This window comes from Panthera onca, chromosome A3 (genome assembly GCF_046562875.1).
Source record: "Panthera onca isolate mPanOnc1 chromosome A3, mPanOnc1 haplotype 2, whole genome shotgun sequence".
Classification (NCBI taxonomy): domain Eukaryota; kingdom Metazoa; phylum Chordata; class Mammalia; order Carnivora; family Felidae; genus Panthera; species Panthera onca.
The window spans coordinates 40,477,796-40,497,249 of record NC_138341.1 but is presented as its reverse complement, the minus strand read 5'-3'; the positions used below and the strand labels follow the sequence as shown (position 1 = coordinate 40,497,249).

The following is a 19,454-nucleotide window of genomic DNA, read 5'->3' as shown; positions in this document are numbered from 1 at the left end:
TTTTTTCTCCTTGCGAATTTCTTTTTTTTTTTTTTTAATTTTTTATTTATTTTTGAGAGAGAGAGAGCACAAGCGGGAGGGGGAGTTGTCAGAGAGAGTGGGGAACAGAAGATTGAACGCGGGCTCTGCGCTGGCAGTGGTGAGCCCGATGCGGGGCTCGAACTTACAAACCGGGGGATCATGACCGAGCCGAAGTCCGACGCTTAACCGACTGAGCCACCCAGGCGCCCCCTCTTTGCAAATTTCTAGTTTTCTGTCTCCTTCAAGAAATCTTCCCGAACACTCCTCTCTCCCTTCTTTCTCTGCCTCTCTATTGTTAGAAGCAGCTATTTTGCCTCAGACTTCCCCGGTATGCTGCTGCATTTTTTAAAAAAAAACTCTTGAATGAAAGGGCATGGATTTTTTTTTTTTTCCTTTCCCCATTTAGATTACAGACCTCTCGAGTGGAGCCTCCTACAAGTCTTACAGACCTCAGTGCAGCCAAGTGTCAACACGCAGTAGTTATTCAACAATGAGTAACTTGAATTGGCTTCCACTTGAACCTCAGGTACCTTGGTTAACATGTGCAAGACTGGTATGCACTCAGCTGAAGCTTTTCCACCCTCAGTGTTTTTGTCATTTATTAATAATCATTTGGCATGGTGCTTCAAAAGAACTAATTCCAGAATGTGTTATGGCTACAGCTTGGCGTCATTACGTGCTTGAGATTCCCATGCTGTCTTTATGTGTTTTGATGAGAAGGGAGTACCGTGGTGTCTCCAGCTATCATTCAGAGGCGTGGACAAAACATGTGGCAATTTTAGCTTATTTCCAGGAATGGTGAAGCCAAATGGAGGCTTTTCAATAACTCAGATAGAGCTTCCACACTTAGTTTTGAGTCCCTAAGGAGCCATTTTGTACCTCACTCGTGAGGAGGCATTATGGGACATCTGTACTGGGTTGGAGGGGAAAGGGACTGTGGGGACATGCCCAGTGACGCTACATGGGGAATCTGTGTGTAGCCACTATTTACAGGGGATCCATATTTTCGAAACTAAATAGCCCATTTCTCCTGTGAAACCACCGTCTGTGTCTGAACAGCACAAGAGGTACTGGAAGGTCAGCAAGGAAAGAGAGGGAGCAAACCGGGGGCGAGGTGCCTGGACTGTGAGGTGGGGAGATGAGAGTCACCTGGCTAAAGAGGCAGTCCCAAGGCAGGGGTCTGGGGGTCCAAGAGAACAGGATTCTCGTTCAGTGTGAAAGGTGAGCCAGGGTTTTTGGTTCATTCATTCAGTAGGTATATTCTGGGCCATCCCCTCTATATGCCCTGCTCTATATGAGGAGCCAAGTATGCGTATTTTGACACGCAAGATACGTGGTGCCTGTTCTCATGGGCAGTGCCAGCTAGCAGATTGGCCTTTAGAGTCAGACCCCTGCCGTCATGGACCACACGGTGGACAGCACCCCCTGGAGGTGTGAGACGTGGTGGGTAGAGGGTTCAGGATCCAGCCCCAGGGAAACAACTAATGAGAAGGCAAACTGGAGTCCCAGCCCAGGGTGAGGGTTCAGGGGGAAGCCACCCGTTAGTTCATTTGTTCGTTCATTCTTCTAACAACTATTTATTGAAGGCCTTCCCGGGGGCGTGACTTTTCAGTAAGGACTGAAATGAGCCAACTGTCTAGCCACACAGGGAAAGAACATTCCAGGGAGAGGGGATGGTGAATGTGAAGGTCCTCAGGCAGGATCATGACGGGCTTGTTTGAGGAAGCAAGGGAACCAGTGTGGCCGCAGCAGAGTGCACAGGGGTTAGCAGGGGTGCATTGAAGGCGGTGTAGTCAGAAAGGGAACTGAGGGCCAGTCGTGGGATTTTATAGGACACGGTGAGGACTTGGGTCATTTGCTTTGAGCAAGATGTGAAGCGTTAGAGGTGTGAGCAGAGAGGTGATGTGATCTCATCGATGTTTTAACGGAGCTCCCAGGCTGCTGTGATAAAAGTAGACTGAAGGGGGAGGTAAGTGTAATTAGCAGGTCAGGGTAGTTCAGATGGTGGCAGTAGAGATGGGAGCGGGAAGAGTTGTCCGACTGTGGATGCATTTTGAAAGAGAAGTGAAGCAGGATTTTCTTGCTGAGGAAGAAAAGAGTCAAGAATACCTCCTGAGCAACAAACAGGAAGGATGGAAATGCCGTTAACCGAAACGGGGAAGCCAGGGACCAGCAGATCTGGGAGCAGGGGGATAACCAGGAGCTCTGTTTAGGACATGTTGCTTTTGAGCATTTTGGTCATCCAGTGGGGAAGGTGATGGGCAGTGGGTGAGTGAGTCTAGATTTCAGGGAGGAGGTCTGCCTTGGTGAAAGAGACTTTAGGGTCATCAGCAAATTGATGGCACCAAAAGCGTGAGACTGGAGGAGATCCCTGGGGGTTGAGGGCTGAGTCCTGGGCACCACAGCTTTCACACACTGGAGAGGAGAGCAGGAACTGGTGACAGAGATTGAGGAGCAGCCAGAGAGATAGGAGGAGAATTTATGGGGATCAGAGACCCTGGAGCCAAGGAAGAGAGTGAGTATATGAAAGAAGAGGGAGGGATCACCTGAGTCAGGTGCTGCTAAGAGCCAAGTAAGGTGAGAGTTTGACAAAGGGAGGTCATTGCTATCCTCAAAAGAGCTATGGCAATGGAGTTCCCAAGATGGCCTAGGCACTCTGCTGGGTAGCAGGACAGATTTCAGAGCAGGGAATCAAGGCAGATACTGGGCAAAGCAGACCCCTTTCCAAAATTCCAGGCATGCCGGGCCACTGAGGAGCCTCAGGAGAGTCCTTGGAACTCTGCACTGCAGGTTTCTGTGGCGAACAGGGCTGAGGCTCACTAGGGCCCAGGACTGGTTTCAGAGCATGAGACCTATGGGTTCCTCCTCAGAGTGCAAGGTGAAGGCAGGCCTCCTTCACCAGGCCTGTTACCATTCCTTCTGCCATCTTAGGTGGGGCAAGTAGGTGAAGAGCCTTGCGCTGGCCACAGTGCAGACACAGAGCCCTGGACTGGCAACTAGCAACCATATGATGTAAGCTTGAGCTCCGAGATCAGGCCCAAGACCTCTGTTTGTCATATAGAAACTGTTAGGGGGGCGCCTGGGTGGCTCGTTCGGTTAAGCATCCAACTTCGGCTCAGGTCATGATCTCACAGTCCGTGGGTTCGAGCCCCGTGTTGAGCTCTGTGCTGACAGCTCAGAGCCTGGTGCCTACTTCTGTGTCTCCGTCTGATGCCTGCTTTTGTGTCTCCATCTCTCTTTGCCCCTCCCCCCCACTCTCTCTCTCTCTCAAAAATAAATAATAAACATTAAAAAAATTAAAGAAACTGTTAGAGGATGGCCTTGCCCCACGTGGGTATCAAGTGACTGGCCAGCTGTCCTTCCCACAAGACTGCATCTAAATGGCAGCCAGGTGTTCCTTCTGACTAGTGGCTTAGGGCAGAACCGTCCACATCCAGTGCTGACTCCATGCAATGGTGTTATTTATTGCTGCCGCTCGTGGTGGAGGCTGGCGTGGTTCTGGTCTCCAGATGTAACAGAGCCATCTCGAGAGCTTAAATCATACATCGGAAAGGAATTGATGATGGACATCTCAACACAAGTTGAGTGGGGTGGAGTCATACCTTCCAATTACGCATAAGCTTCACAGGCTTAAAGGAACCTTAAGCTGCTCTCAAAGGAAACCCAATTAGATCAAAATGGATTTAATTGCTTAATGAATTCTGAATGTGTTAAAATGTAAAGGCAAACCTGTTTGGGGGCCAGAGAGGGGAAAGTACTACGATTGTCACATGCCTTTTTGTGACAGTGAAGAAGGAAGCTCACCCCTTAACACACCCAGCCTCTCACCCACGGATGTCCCAAATTATATCATATATGCTTGGGGAATTGGCTGATTGACAGACCTAGGGACTAACATCCATTATCTCATTTGAGCCTCAACATAGTTCTAAGAATTAAGTGAAGCTGGTGTAATCATTCCTGTTTAATAGGCGATGAGCTGAGGCTTATCGGGGTGACAGAATTGCCCCTGGCAGGACCAGGCTGTCAACCCAGGTCTCCTGATTTCCACATCTGTCCGCTGCCTGGTGGGGGAGGGGATGTGGAAGTAGCCCCCTTGACAAGTGTATTCACGGATATTGCCACCGGCGTTTATTAATAACAGATGGGCCAAGGATTCAGCAGAACTGCAATTCTAACGACTCCCAAGCATTTAACTCTCACGACATTTTTAATCTCGTGAAATTATGCCAGCAAGTCATTATCTGATACGTGCATCCCAAGAAGGGTTTCCTGTGCATCGGCTTGGTAGATGAGGATGACTAATAACCTTCCTTCCCTCCCGGACACTTGTAGGACCAGACCTTGTCACCACAGGTCCCGGCTACTCACCTGTTCTCTGTAAAGTGCGAATGCCAACAACTTTCAATGAGGTGTAAGCCATTTGAGTGGGAGGATTTTGTAGCTATTTTCTTCATAACTGAGACAGTTAATTGATTATGCTGTCACGGAGTTCTGTTTGCCCCTACCGGGGCTGCATCCCTACAGGGGCCCCTTCTGTCTTTATGCAGATGCTTGAGCAAGTACACAGACACCATATTCCTGGAGAAAATGATGAAAGTGAACAAAGCTTCCCGGGACCTTGTCTCCCCAAAGACGGCCAAATTCACACAATACCTGTTGTTATTATAGTATATTACATACTACATATATTCTGGTATAAGTAGTTTGTTACCAATGTGTAGTACTATTACCATTGTTACTAATAGCCTCTCCCTCCTACACACACATTCATTCCTATACATCCTATTTCAGAAGATTTGTCTTTTTATTTCTTTTTAAAAGCTTATATACTTGGAGCATTTTACTTAAGAGTGAAAACAGGTATAGGAGACTGGAAAGCAACAGCAAAGCTCCAGTTTAGTCTTTAAATTCCAGTGCCTTATTAGAAGAAATCTCTTCCAAAGATGAGACCGTTTTTGTTTTTTTTTTTCCTGTGCCAATGTGAATATTTTGAGAAACTTCGGATCAAACCTATTCAGATATTTTGTGTTTAATTTGCAAAACTTAAACAAATGGACCTTTTCAATTCCATTGTTTCAGGATTCACAGGAAAAAACTAAAATAAAATCCAGTCTCCTTTTCAAGCAGCTAAATTTAAGTTTAAGCCAAAATTGTGAGGGTTTGAAAATCGGCTTTAAATTTAGAGCAAGCCCATGGTGAGGTTGTTCGTGTGTCCTATGGCTCTGTAGAATTAGGCATTAATGTTGCAGCTGGATTCTATTCCTTTGTGAACATGCAAATTAACATCTTCAGTGGCTCCCTCCGCCTGCATACTTCTATACCAGGCTCCAAATGTGTTATTTGTTATTAAAATCACCATATTTATGTGTGGGGGTTTGCGGTGACTTCCCCAGATGCGCTGACCCTAATTGTAACCATACAGGTTATTCAAACATACTTGGTTATTTAAAACAGAAGAGAATCTAGGCCAGCGTGCACTGTTGAGTGAAATGCAGAAGTGGAAGGAAGCTTTGTGGCACACTGCATTCAGTGCTGTTATGCTCTAAGAATGTGCCTTCCTCTGTTGGTTACATGAATGTGTAATTGACCTGGATCTTTCCAGGTGACTTATTTTTAAACCAGGAGTCATAATATAGTTACAAATCTTTAGGCTTTACTAATATTTGTTTTTTGTGAACGGAAAGTCTTGGGAACCTGCTAACTGGTTCCTGCAGTATGGAGGACAGGTGTTCCCCAAATGGGACTTCGGGGGAGTCTATGGGGTTTAATAACAAACAGTTGCCTGGTTATCTGGACTGTTGCTTGTCAAACTTGCAGGTGCGTGGGAACCACCTGAGGAGCTTGCTGAAATGCAGATTTCGATTTCCTAGGGCAGGAGAGGACCTGAGACTCTGCATTGCTAACGTACTCCCAGGTGCCGCTGTCTCTGCTTTGTGGAGCACACTTTGGGAAGCAAGGCCCTGGAGCCAAGCAAATAGGATCCAGTTTCCTAACCAGAGAGGGTCAGGCCCCCAAAAGACTGTTTCCATTGGTCCTAGATTTTTCTAGCCTCCTCCTCCAGCTCACACACATTTACATTTGCAGAAGAGAAAATGGTGAACATCTGACATTTGTTGAACTAATTCTGATCGTTCTGGGGCCCTTTGGGAGTTGAGGGAAGAGGAGCATCTCAGCCAATCCCCAATCCCCACCCCCAAAACCATCAAGATTGTGAGCATTGTGCTTGTATTTTTCCAAAAATGTGCATGATCATGGCGGATCCACCCACTCTGGCCTTATGATAACAGAGGCCACTCAGCCAAAAGTGAGTGATTGGCCCAGAATAAACCCACCCAGGGTGGCAGTCAGTTCTTACTGCCCTGTTTAGACCTGGCCTGAGGATTGACATTTCCTTTTACTGTCTCAAGTGAGAACTATCCTGGGCTTCTTCCAGCAACCCGTGTCTCCTCCCAGACTCTGCAATCCTGTGGGCGCTCCATAAATATTTGTTGACTGACTTGACTCATTCCCTGGACAAAAAAAAAAAAAAAAAAAAAAAAAGAGGAAGTAGGGAAAAGGGGAGTGGACTTGATTTTCTATCTCTCCTAAGTATCATAAGGAAAGGCCCAGCCTAATGTCTGATTGTTCGCAGGATATAACTATTTTCATCGTATGAAGCAGCATTAAGACATTTAATTTTGGTTATTCATTAATTGCAGTTTCTTTCTTTGGATGCTGAAGGCAGAAAGCTGTTCCCTCCAGAATTTCCAACTGGGAATCCAGGAGAATCAGCCACTATGCCTGCATGACTGCTGGGAAAAAGTGGCCCCTCTCTGTCCCATGATGTGCCCTGTTTCTTGTGCAGTTACCCTTGCAAGGGTGAGCAGAGGCTCTTCGGGGTGTTCGACATCCAGCTTCTTGCTGGTTTGAGGGCTGGGTTTTTCCCTGGTTGGTTTGCTGTGAGAATCTAAGGATGTATTTGTTCTCTCATAATTGTACACTGTGCCTCCTTCCTTTTCTCCCCTCCAGAAGTGGAAGGGGGTTCCCTGGCTTTGACAGAGTGTGCCAGGAGAAGGGGGTTTGTTACAAGGAGCCCATGTAAAAACCCCTCTTCCTTAAGCTGGCCTGAACTGCCACTTAACAGTGTTCCCTGGGGTCTCTAGAACCCTCCTCAGAGTTTACGTAATTTTTGTCACTTCCAAGAACCCTTCCTGAAACAAAGCTTCCATGAAATGATTTGCTCCTGAGTCTGAACTCTGGTGGAGTGTTTTCTTCAGTGTTTTGCACATGGGCCTCCACCCAGGCCTTTTCAGAGGACAGTAGGAAACTCACGGGGTGGGGAAGAGCCCTCAGTTTCCTCAACTGTGAAAAGGAGATGATAATAGTTCTCTTGGGTATGAGGATTAAGCGAGTTTGCATGTGTAAAGACAGGGCAGTGCTAGCCAGAGGAGAAAGTTAAATGTTACTGTTGTTTTTATGTGGTGGAACGTGTCCTGATGTGTAGTGTTCATCGATTTCCCATTTTCCATGGTGTAAACACCCCCACCGTGACCAATTTCGAGCTATGGCGGCAGCGCTGAACAGAGTTAGGAACCGCTAATATACCAGTGCTGGCTGTCTCTAGCCCACCTTCAGGAGACGTCTGTGATAGCGGGGAGGCCGTCTCCCCCAACCTCACAGAGGAACTAGTAATTGGGCCTTTTTAAAAAGAACGCAGTGAGAAGATCCTGAACATAGACTGGTTCAAAATCAGGGCTTTTAATAAACCTGTGTAATTTGTATTACACTGTTTTGTACAAGCCCCCAAGTTGTGTTGTCCCCTCCAAGGGAAATCCTGAATGCAGGGAATCAGGCACGTCTAGGGAACAGATAAAGAACCTTTGAGGGGCACCTGGTTGGCTGTGTTAAGCTTCTGACTCTTGATTTCGGCTCAGGTCATGACCTCACGGTTTGTGGGTTCGAGCCCTCCTCTAGGTTCCATTCTGTGAATGGAGCCTGCTTGGGATTCTCCTCACTCCCCACCCTCCCCTGATTGTGCTTTCTCTCTCTCTCTCAAAATAAATAAACATTAAGGGAAAAAAAAGAATTATTGAAAGAGTTTTTGGGAAAAGGAAAGTAGAAACGAGAGGCTCCGGAGGATAGTTTGAGTTCCGATGGAGCAACGGGAAGGCGGTAAAGAAATAACGAACAGCCCGATTCTCAAGAGCAGCTAAATTAGGGACCAAATGCCAAGAACATGGCCTGAGGCCACCGGTAGGGGGAGAGAGCTCAACCAGCCCCACTGCAGGAGTGAGACAGATGTTAGTTAGCATCAGGGTCCTGCTTTGTGTGTAGGAGGTTGGTGTGGTTTGTTTGTTTTGGGGTTTGGGTCTAATTTAACAATTTAGGAGTGGAAAGAAAAATTAAGCAATTATTATGCTGCCTGAATAATGTTTTGAAATAACCAAGAATAGGTCAGTGTATCAAGTGGGTAGGTCATTGCCCCCCTTAATGACCCATATCTGGGTATTGTCTAGAGGGATAACCAGTACTGTTCTCCGTACACAAAGAGAGGTCTTGTAGGAAAGAAAAAGCCTCTGCATTTTACTGTGCACAGTATATAATATAAACAGTGGGTGCTTAATACATGATTGTTTCAGTAAAGGCTTTTTTAGGAGCTGTACTCAATGAGGGGCCGGACCTGCCTAAGGTCACACAGCCGGTTGGGTGAAGTGACCAAGCCCAAGTCTCTGGGCCCGGCCTCAGCACTCATAAGGGACCAGCCAGACAGAAAGGTTAGTGAGGAGAGGATCAGACAACAGCTGTGTGTTAGATCCCCCTCCCTCATATCTAAGATCACTCTTGTGAGTCTCTGCTTCTTGACGGCTCCCTGTTTCAGAAAATGTCACGATAAGGAGCTATGTTCTGCTACTCCTTAAACCAGCTGACCGTTTCTCATTCTCATTCAGATTGCATTTGAGAGAGACTCTAGCAGCTTCCCTGTTGGAGATGTTGTGTACGTGTTCAGAGGGGAAAGGGAGGGAGAAACAGGAAGGCTGAAGAGGTAGGTATAACAGAATGGACTGAGGGACCACACGGTCACCCAGGAGCACCCAGGAGCCCCAGGTCTGTCCTCCCACAACACATACAGATTCCCCTGCACCTCTGGCTTCCCAGTGGTTCTCAGCTGAGAAACACTCAATCCTTCTGTTGAGGCTGTAGCCACGGACCTGAACTGGCAGCTGTGGGGACTGGCCCCTGAGCGGTGTCAGGACTCATAGACAATTCGCATACGCTATTGCAGGCAGTTAAACCCATTTCATAACGTGAAGACAGCTCTCCCGCACACAACACAAATGCTTGTGTGCTCCCGGTCTCCTTCCCGTTACACCTTAATCCAAGCCTCGGTGTGGCGCCTTGGCATGAACCTTCCAAAAGAGGCCCATGCCACGTACTTCTCTTCCCTAGGAGCATGGGGAGTCCCTGGCTCCAGGAAGGGATAGGCTGAACCGAACCAAGAGGAAGAAGTCCATGGAAGAGTGTTGTGTGTAATGGAGAGGAGTTCCAGAAACATCTGCATACAAACAGTGTCATCTGAATAAGCGTGTGGTTCCCGAGCAGCCCACACCAGAAGCTCTGCCCGGAACCCTGGGCCTTTGCCCAGGCCCACCCCTACCTGGGGAGCCCTAGCCTGGACTCAGCCGCTCATACCCAGCTTCATGGTGAGGCTCGTCCCAGAGCTTAGTCCCACCGCTCTTGGGGCCCAAAGTGCAGGCTAACCTTCTAGGGTTGAAGAGATGAGAGCCCAAGGGAGCAGTACTTTCTGATTTTAAAACCTCAGAAAACGTAAAAACTTGATCTTCATCACATAACTATAGGAGATTAAGGCTGGGGAAACAGCACAGCAGTTTTTCATAAGGCCTAAAATTAGAGCTACGCCACCCCCCCAAGAGAGATCATAACTGTCATGGCCTGGAAGGGGTGGTCCCTGACCTCATGACCAATTTCCTTAAAAACAAGGTAGGACGTATGGACAGTGCAGTGAGACTGTTGAACAGCACACTCTGAGCCTGTGTCACATTGAGTATAAACATGAGGGATCATGTTTCCAAAGAAGAATCAGAAGGCCCCCAAAACCGCAGGGGTTTGAGATTACTCATTGTGTGGCAGACATACGGTGTAGTGTTTCATTAAAAAAAAAAAAAAAAAAAAGTGGGGGAGGGGGGGTGTTGGTGGTCATTTTCATGAGGAGTTTGGCACCAGGTCAGAAATGTAATTCCTGTTTTACCATTGTTCCTGAGGACAGAAACGGAACCTACTTACGATGGGTGGGAGGCTGGTTTGCACTGTCAGTGGACCCACCTGGTGTGGCATCCATGCTTTGTCCTGTGTTGGTGAGTTCATGTGGAAAATCAGTGCACATACCAACCAGGTTCCTATGGATTGCCAGCATTGGGTTGAGCATCACAGGAGATTCAAAGATAAGTAAGACCGTGACTTACTCCGTGGGGGAGCTTTCTGTCTGCCAGGCCAGTATCAAGGGAACTAGACTAGTAGCTGAACGGACTGTCGGGCAGAGAAAAGTCAGTGTCTCAAGAGAGACATCTCTGAAAGAAGGAAGAGTGTTAGGGGCGCCTGGGTGGCTCAGTCAGTTGAGCATCCGACTTTGGCTCAGGTCATGATCTTGCAGTTTGTGAGTACAAGCCCCACGTCGGGCTCTGTGCTGACAGCTCAGAGCCTGGAGCCTGCTTCAGAATCTGTGTCTCTCTCTCTCTCTGCTCCTCCTCTACTCATGCTCTGTCTCTCAAAAATAAATAAACATTTTTTAAAAATTTAAAAAAAAAAAGGAGGGGTGTTAGACCATCTCTACTGCCTTAAGAAATGTCCTCTTTTTAAGGGACATTAAAGAGGGGACCTAGTCCCCTCTTTAGGGACTGGACTAGGTAGGCCATTGTAAGGGCCTACCTAGTCCAGTCCCTATACTTGCTAAACATTAACCCAGTTAAACCTCAATACAGCCTTATGAACTAAGTAATACTAATACCTTTTTCACAAGTGGGAACTGAGACTCAAAAAGGGTAACTTTTTTTTTTTTTTTTAAAGTAGTCTCCACACCACCATGGGGCTTGTACTGTATTCACAACCCTGAGATCAGACTTGCATGCTCTACTCCCTGAGCCAGCCAAGCACCCCGACGGGGTAACTTTAGATCGAGGTAACACAACTAATAAGAGGTATGGTCAGGATTCAGTCCTAGCTAGGCCAGACCCTTCTGTAGTCTATGACCTTCTGGGGTTTGGGGCAGGGAATAGCAGTAAGAACCCTTGAGTCTTTGGGACAGTTTAGACATTAGAAACACTAGGTCCAGCAAAGGGCAGAAAGCCCCACTGAGCACAGGGCAGTGGGACGAGTGCTTTATTTGAGGTTGTTGGTTTGTTTTTGTTTTTATTTTTAGTGTTTATTCATTTTTGAGAGAGAGAGACAGAGCACGAGCAGGGAGAGGCAGAGAGAGAAGGAGACACAAAATCCGAAGCAGGCTCCAGGCTCCAAGCTGTCAGCACGGACCCCAGCCTGGGGCTCGAACTCACAAATTGTGAGATCATGACCTGAGCCAAATGACCATGACTGGATGCTTAACTGACTGAGCCACCCAGGCGCCCCTTGAGGTTGTTCTTATATCATCTCGTTGGAGATCATCATTTGTAGATTTGCTGCGGAGATCATCATTTGTAGATTTGCTGCCACTGCAGACCGTAAGCCCTGCTCAAATCTCCTCTGCAGCAATGACCGTGAAGAGATTCCCTTAACAGCACAGGGGCCCCCAGGGTGCTGTCTGGAAACACAGCTAATTCAGACTTGGAGTGGGTGTCAGTGTAAACGAGGAGGCTTCTGAATAATAAAACCTTTCTGAAGGAGCACAGGTAGGTTGCATCTGAACTTCACCAGGAATTAAAGCCAGCCTGGCCAAGGCTGTCTGAGCAAAGACCTGTGTGTGTCCATTACAGGTCAGCTGTGTTGTCGCCCGCATCTGGAATGCACAGCCTTGTAAATATCCCCATTGCAGTCTTTGTTGGCTTAATTTGTCCTATATGTAAAGAAAGGGTTTGTCCAGTAAAGGTAAACTCCAGCACCCCACCCAACCCACACTCTAATGAGTTTTGCTTGTGTAAACCGTATTAATTGTGGTTGTTGCTTTTTAATTGTCCTTAAGTTTCTTGGATGTTAACTGCCTCAGGGCTGGAACTCTGGTTTCTGTTTCCACTGGGGGCTTTATTCCCAGCCCTGCCCCCAATAGCCTTACCAGTTTGCATCCTGCCCCCACCCACTCCCTGTTTGGTATTAGTTCTGTGAATAAAATGAGGATCAGAGAAATGGTCTTATCGGCCCAGACTAGGAGGGAAAAACAGGAGGGGAAACCAGAAAGTTTTCTTGTAGCTCAAGAGAAGAGGGACTGAGAGGGAGAAGAGGGATTGTGGTTTGGGGGATGTGGAGGGGGAGGGGTCCTATCAATATAAGGAAGGACTCCAACAGAGGTGTGGACAGCTAGGACTAGCTGCCTTGAGAGAAGAGTTGACACTGAAGAGTATCCAGAGGGTTCGGCCTCCTGATGAATGTGCTGGGTCTAGTGCCTAGCGCACAAACTTGGTCCTCGACCCAGAGCTTGTTAGAAATGCAGCATCTAAGGCCCCATCCCAGACCTCTTGACTCAGAATCTGCATTTTAACAAGATCCAGGCTGATTCATACGAACATTCACTTTGAGAGGCTCTGTTTTAGGACAAAGTTGCATTAGAATCACCTGGAGGAGATTTGTAAAATACTAATGTCCAGGCCTTTATCCTGCAGCCCAGCTGGGGCTGAGAAGGCAGTGGTTTAGGATGTTAAAGGACCATTTCCATACCAGATACTTCCTGTTCTCTCCTCTTCCCCTTCTGACCTGCTGCTGCCTTTCCAGGTTCATGCACATGCGTGTACACCTGCACACGAGGGTAAGAAAATGGCATCGACGCAGAGTCACATCTGAAAGTTGCTTCAGTCAGGACTTGCCAAGAGAACCGGCAGCTTTCCCAGGAAGCCTCAGGGTCAGGGCCAGAGGCATCTGTGTCCTGCTGTATCCCCTGAGAGCTCAGTTTTACCTGGAGAAAGGAGGAAATCTAACTTGGGGGGCTGGGTCTGCCAGGCCTGCCCAAAGGCACCCCATCCTAGCACGTTAGCCCCTGGTCCCTGCAGGCCTGAATGCAGTCACCGCAGGGCCATGACATCCAGATTCGACCCAGTGGGGATCCTTTCCCCATTCCTTAGGCCCTTGCTAGGGAAGCGCACTCAGCCCTCAGTAGTCCTGCATGGGGAAGAGTCTGGGAGCCCCTGCCCTTGTGGGCAGTGATTGACTGGGCCTGGCGCCTGGAGCCTTTGTCTGAGCCCCTTGCATCCCTCCCCGGAGACCATTGTCTGGGTTGGTGGGTGTTAATCCACAGCCCCTGAGCCGCTGCCTGGCAAATGGGAGGTTAATGTGCAAACAGCAGGGAGCATTGTCAGCAAGTGAAGCTGGACAGCAAGTAGGAGGGAAATAGTTAAAATCCTATTCATGGTCTAGGAGTGGAGGGAGGGGTGGGCTCAGGAGCAGGCCCAGGCCTTGTGCTAATCTTGCTGGAATGTAACCAGTTTGGGCAGTTTCTGGCTTCGGTGTGCCCCTGCCTCAGGAGCTGGGCGTCCCTACAGTCCTCTACCTTGTGTAGGCCCAGCAGCCCAGGCACCTGAAGGTCACTCTTTATTTGAGCCAGCCAATCTTTAGGGGGTCGGAATTAGTTTAAATTGAGAGAATGGAGAGAGCTCCCTGCAACCCTAACTTGGCCCGCAGCACTCCTCATGGGGAAGCGTACTATCCGCAGCGGGAGTGGGGGTGCAAATCTACAGGCCCTTTATCTGTTGCAGGAATTGGATGGGGGTAGGGGGTGGGCAGAAGAGAATGTTTGAGGAGAAAGACCCCAAACCTGTTTGGTCAGGCTGCCTCTCTGCCTGAAGGCCTGGGAATGCTGAGGGGGAAGCCCCAGCTTCCGGACACACAGAATTGTAACAGTGGGGCCTTGTGTGCCTATGGGAGTTACTAGTAGAGGGGGTCAAAAGGGGGGTCAGCTCACATGTCCTGTATTAATGCTTCACAAAGAGAATGTGTTCATGTGTCACATCTTCAATTTATAATCAATTTTTAAAACGTTCTCTATCTTGGAGCGCCTGGCTAGCTCATACATTAGAGTATGGAACTTTTGATCTCCAGGTTGGGAGTTCGAGATCTCCAGGTTGGGAGTTCGAGCCCCGCATTGGGCATAGAGTTTTTTTTAAAGAGTCTGTATCTTGGTCTGGGTGGTAGTTAAGTAATATGTACGTATTAAAAGTTTACTGGGCTATGTACAGGATTTGTGTACTTGTATATAAATTTTATACCTCCATTTAAAATTTTTTTTTTAATGCTTATTTTTGAGAGAGAGGGAGACATTTAAATTTTTTTTTTTTTAATGCTTATTTTTGAGAGAGAGGGAGACACAGAATCTGAAGCAGGCTCCAGGCTCTGAACTGTCAGCACAGAGCCCGACATGGGGCTTGAAACCGTGGGTCATGACCTGAGCTGAAGTCGGACGCTTAACCGACTGAGCCACCCAGGCACCCCAAAAAGTGTTGTTGTTTTTTTTTTTTTATCAAAATTTTAAAAAGAAAGAAAAAAGATTCCCTTCCAGCCCTTCAAGGCCTGGCCTGTGGGCCTCTCTGACTGCCCTGGGTGGCATGGGTGTCCGAGCTCCTGCCCTGTTGTTTGGAAACAGAATGAAGTCGCCCTCAGCCAGACTCTGGGGCTTCCCCACCGCCATGGGCCACTTTGCTCTTGGGATTTGGAGGAAACACCAAAGGCAGCAGCTATAGGAAACAGCTCCCAGGGCCCTGTTTGGAGTGAGGTCACCTTCCCAGCCACACATGCCCTGGCCACCTGCCCAGCCCCAAGTGGCTTCCCCCGGAGCTGGAGCCTGCTGTGCGGTGGGAATGGCTCTCGGCAGGCAGGACAAACCCTGGATTCCTCCTCGGCTGCTGTCCACCAGCAAATCACCATTGGGAAGATCTGACATAATGAATTTCATGGTTCCTTCTGCCTCTGATTCCATGATTCACGATCAGGAAATATTTTCCTGAGAATTTTTCAGCCACGAGACTCAGTATAGCATTCAAATCCCGGCTCTTCCACTCCTAGCTGGGTGGCCTTGGTTAAATTAAAACCTCTCTAATCTCAGTTTCCTCATATGTGAAATGGGAACAATAACACTGAGCTCATAGGCTTGACAAGAAGATTAAGTGAAAACTAATCGCATGTTGTATTCATCATCTGGGATAAAGGTTAGCCTCCAGCATCATCGTATTCAAAGCCACACGACACTGTGCCTCACAGTCTGGGGGACCCAGTCCTTCTCTGTACACAGTGTCCCCCTTAGGCCTGAGCTAGAGGAGCCTCTGCATGGACCCCCGCTTTACCAAGCCGGCTCTTTCACCCTCCTTCTTCTCTTCCCCTCAGACTAGAGCATCCATGGGGCCCAGAAGCCGAGAAGTGGGATTTTGAGACTGCCTCTGGTCCATCCTGCTGGGTGTGAGCTGAGCCCCTGGTGTGCACATCCTAGACTGAGGGGGGCCTAGGGGCTCTTTGTTTGTCTGGGGCTGAGGTGTCCTGGGCATTCCCATGTGTGGTCCCAAGACCTCATGATACAGGATGGAACTGAGGACAGGGCAGAAAGGAGAGGGTGCCAGGGCAGACTCTCCCACCGGCACCACTTTCTGGTCTGGAACTCGGAACTCTAGGAATTCTTAATTTGAGACTAGGGGCTCAATACACTGGGAAGGTATTTGTCAAGGTAGGAAGGTAGAATGCATATAAAATTTTGTTAGCTTGAGCTATAACTTTTATTTATTTATTTTAAGTTTATTTTATTTTATTGAGAGCACAAGCTTGAGTGAGCACGAGTTGGGGAGGGGCAGAGATAGAGGGAGAGAGAGAATCCCAAGCAGGCTCTGTGCTATCAGTGCAGAATCTGACGTGGGGCTCAGTCCCATGAACTGGGAGATCATGACCTGTGCTGAAATTGAGTTGGACACTTAACCGACTGAGCCACCCAGATACCCCTATAACTTTTAAATATGTCAGCATATGGGCTTCCATCTATATCTTGTCCTGGGCCTCACAGATTGTAGGGGTGGGCCACCCTGTGTGCCTGCCCGTCTTTTCCCAAAGGGTAACGACCACTGACCTGTGAGACTTCCTCCATATTGTCTTTAGGAACACATTGCTCTAGATCCTTTCGGTTCAGAACTTTTGCTTATTTATTAATACATTAGTCTAGAATAGAGCCCTGCTCTGTGTAAATTGTCCAGGTGGCAATTTGATCTCCATTCTTCAAAGTCTAGGTCACATCCTACCTCTTAGCCCTTCACTACCCACTAGCACACTCCATAGCATTCATCACTTGGGGCGCAAGTCCTCTCTTCCCTACTGGGCTGTGGCCCCCTCCCAAACCACATTGGCTTTGTGTCCCCCACATCACCTCGCGCAGGGCTTGAGCACGCTAGATGCACAGCGAGTATTTGTGGAATGAGGGGTGAGCTCACTGCAGACTAATTAGTGTCCTGTGGGCCTGTGTTGATTTTCCTGAACTGCTGTGTCAGTCAGGGCCCCCCCCCCCCCCACCACTCCTTTCCATATAAACCTTTTCAGGCCCTGAAGAAAATTAGGCAGCCAGCCTCTAACAAGCCCAGCAAACCCCACGCTCATTTTTATTATCTTTGGGGTGGGTTTGCTTGGGAATTTGTAGAAAAACTTGTGTTTGCTGCTGCAAGGTGAATTTTTTGCATTCATGTATTCTTTCAGTGGTTTGGCCCCATGAAGCAGGCCAGCCTGAGGGGAAATTGTGAAAGAATCCCAGTTTGTCTGTGGTGGTAGGAATTAAACAGCTTCTCTAGGCCTTGCCCTCAAACTTCAGCCCAGTTTACTATTGAAAATTGCGTCTCAAGGGGGTAAAGAGAGCCGTGGGATAATGGAGACTAAAGATTTGTGAGCTTTAGCCATTTTGTTTTCTTTTTTCCTTGGACAATAATCTTTTGGGGGAAAAAAAAAAAACTTGGATGGAGACCCTTAGAACCACACAATTTTTCAAGATGAATCCAAGTCAAGTCGAGGCTTGATTCATTCTTTCTGAACAATGGACAGGCGGTGTGGGATGTTGACCGGGGATGAAAGGGGAGGGCAGAGAGTGCCCCTGAGCACCGCACGCGCCGTGGGGGGGAGCGTGAGGGAGGGGGCTCACAGAGGACCGGTGCACCCCTGCAGACCTCTCAGGGCTCACCCAAATGGCAGGATTATCTCGCTTCTCCACTCCGGGACCACACGTGGAACTAAGATGTCCCCGGAGGGCAGGCCTTGCAAACTCATCCTCGTTCATTAAGGCCATCACTGCTCTGTCCACAGTGTGATAATAGGATAAACAAGAAGAAATGATGGTAATGGCTAATGACTCTCTAGATAATGGCTAATGACTCTCTAGTGCTTACGAGGAATCAGCACTGCCGTGTGCAGTAGCCTGGAATTTAAACAGAAGAGAGATTGATGTTTCTGATTCATCATTTTTTTGTTAAAGCTTATTTATTTATTTTGAGAGAGAGAATGTGTGTGAGCAGGGGAGGAGCAGGGAGAGGGGGGGAGAGAGAGAGAGAGAGAGAGAGAGACAGAGAGAGAGACAGAGAATCCCAAGCAGGCTCTGCACTGTCAGCACAGAGCCTGACACAGGGCTCGAACTCATGAACCATGAGATCATGACCTGAGCCAAAACTGAGAATCTGATGCTCAACCCACTGAGCCACCCAGACACCCCCTGATTCATCATTTAAAGAAACCTTGTCTCTGAAGTTCAGATTAGGGCCTGGCCGTTTGTTAACACCTGTTTGAAAGACATTTTAGTGGTCATGTAACAAACAGATGCAAATAATGTGCTGTGTGATCTGTTCCACAGATACAGATGTAAAAGTAATAATCATCTGTCTTGCCTTCAGGAGGCTCAGGATCACCTCAGCCTTTGCTGGGTAGAACAAGTCCATCCAAATGGCAGACCGTCCTCCATGCTAAGGATGTAGAAGTAGTTCTGCTGGGATTTGGGGGTTTTATTGTAATTTCTGCGCTTTTGCTCACCCTCAGTTATCACATCTACTGTGACAGGCCCCCAACAGGTCTGCTGAGATCTTCCCTGCCAATAACCTTTCTGCCATTTCTAATCAGTCTCTTTGTGGTTTACTTTTACAGTTACTGTGTAGTAGCTGAACATACACTCGAGAGCATTATTTTGGTTTTCAACCACTTACAGAATCATTTCTGGGGTGTGTGTGTGTGTTTTCCAAAGCCAAAACTTATAAAATTTACTTCTAATAATATCAGTAGAATTGTTTAAGCCCCTAAAACCCACCATAAAAGCGAACTGTAATACCAGAAGGCCCTCGGGCGAACCCTCTGGATTCCCCACGCCTGTGGCCACTCAGTGCAAGCATTAAAGCAAAGAGCATGTTCTGTGCGTTTGTGATTATGGAGCACATGAGCTTGGGCCACAGAGCCAACCTGCTGAAGAGTCTGCCATTGATACCTCCCTGGTTGGTACGAGAGGACATTGTAAAGTGGGGGACAAATGACTCCACCGGTACCCATGTGTCTTGACAGAGGTCCTAAGTACCGGAAGATAGGCTTTGGCCGTAACCAAAAAACAGCCTAAGCGATCAGGGCGAGTAGAAGCGGTTGTTGTCAAACCTAAGAAGGCTGTGCTGTGGGCTCAGGACTTCCTCTCCTAAGCCACTCCATCCGTTCCCCTGGGCCTCCAACGAGCTGCATGGCGGGAGGGAGAAAGCAGTCCGCAGGGTCAGAAGCTGTGGCTTGGAAGACCTTGTGTGCCTCGGTCTCCGGTACAGATGCAGGTGGTTCCAGGGCACTTCCCTCAGGACTTGTTAAAGGTCCAGGCTCGAAGTCTCCCAGAAAGATTTTTCCCCCAAGATGTTGCCAAAAGCAACAGAGAACAAACTGCAGAAGAATACATGGGTGACACGTGGCCACCCTAGGGTTTCCCAGGGACCCTGAAAGCAGAGAGCAGGAGTATGGAGATTGTGCCTGAGGCTGTCCTTGAGCAAGTCCTCTGGCAGGTTCCCTTTGGATACCCCTTGGGGACTGAGGAGCGGCCTAATCACTTGCTACTGCTTGCTGTGGCTTCGGATACCCTGCCCTTGCCCTGGATCTCCAGAAATAGCAGAGGCCGCTATAAGGGTCTTAGCATCTGTCTCTCTTATGCACACTGTGATGGCTGTACAGCCTCCAGATGCACCTGGGGAGAGCGGAGGCCCCTTAGGACTGCCTGGCCAGCATAGGCCACTAGCCAAAGGTGCCCAGGATGGTGTTCCAGCCCCGGGCAGAAG

General features: G+C 48.3%; 1 protein-coding gene across 4 annotated transcripts in view; it reads left to right on the top strand.

The window, feature by feature from the left end:
• The window catches only part of TCF7L1 (transcription factor 7 like 1), a 159,123-nt gene that overhangs the window by 98,314 nt on the left and 41,355 nt on the right, over positions 1-19,454 (top strand). For 2 of the 4 annotated variants that reach the window (XM_060656276.3, XM_060656286.3), the window contains exon 4: positions 428-547. The exons of the other annotated variants lie outside the window; for them this stretch is intronic. In XM_060656276.3, coding sequence (XP_060512259.2) covers positions 428-547 — 120 coding nt within the window. The remainder of the gene's footprint in view (positions 1-427; positions 548-19,454) is intronic. 4 annotated transcript variants of the gene reach the window in all.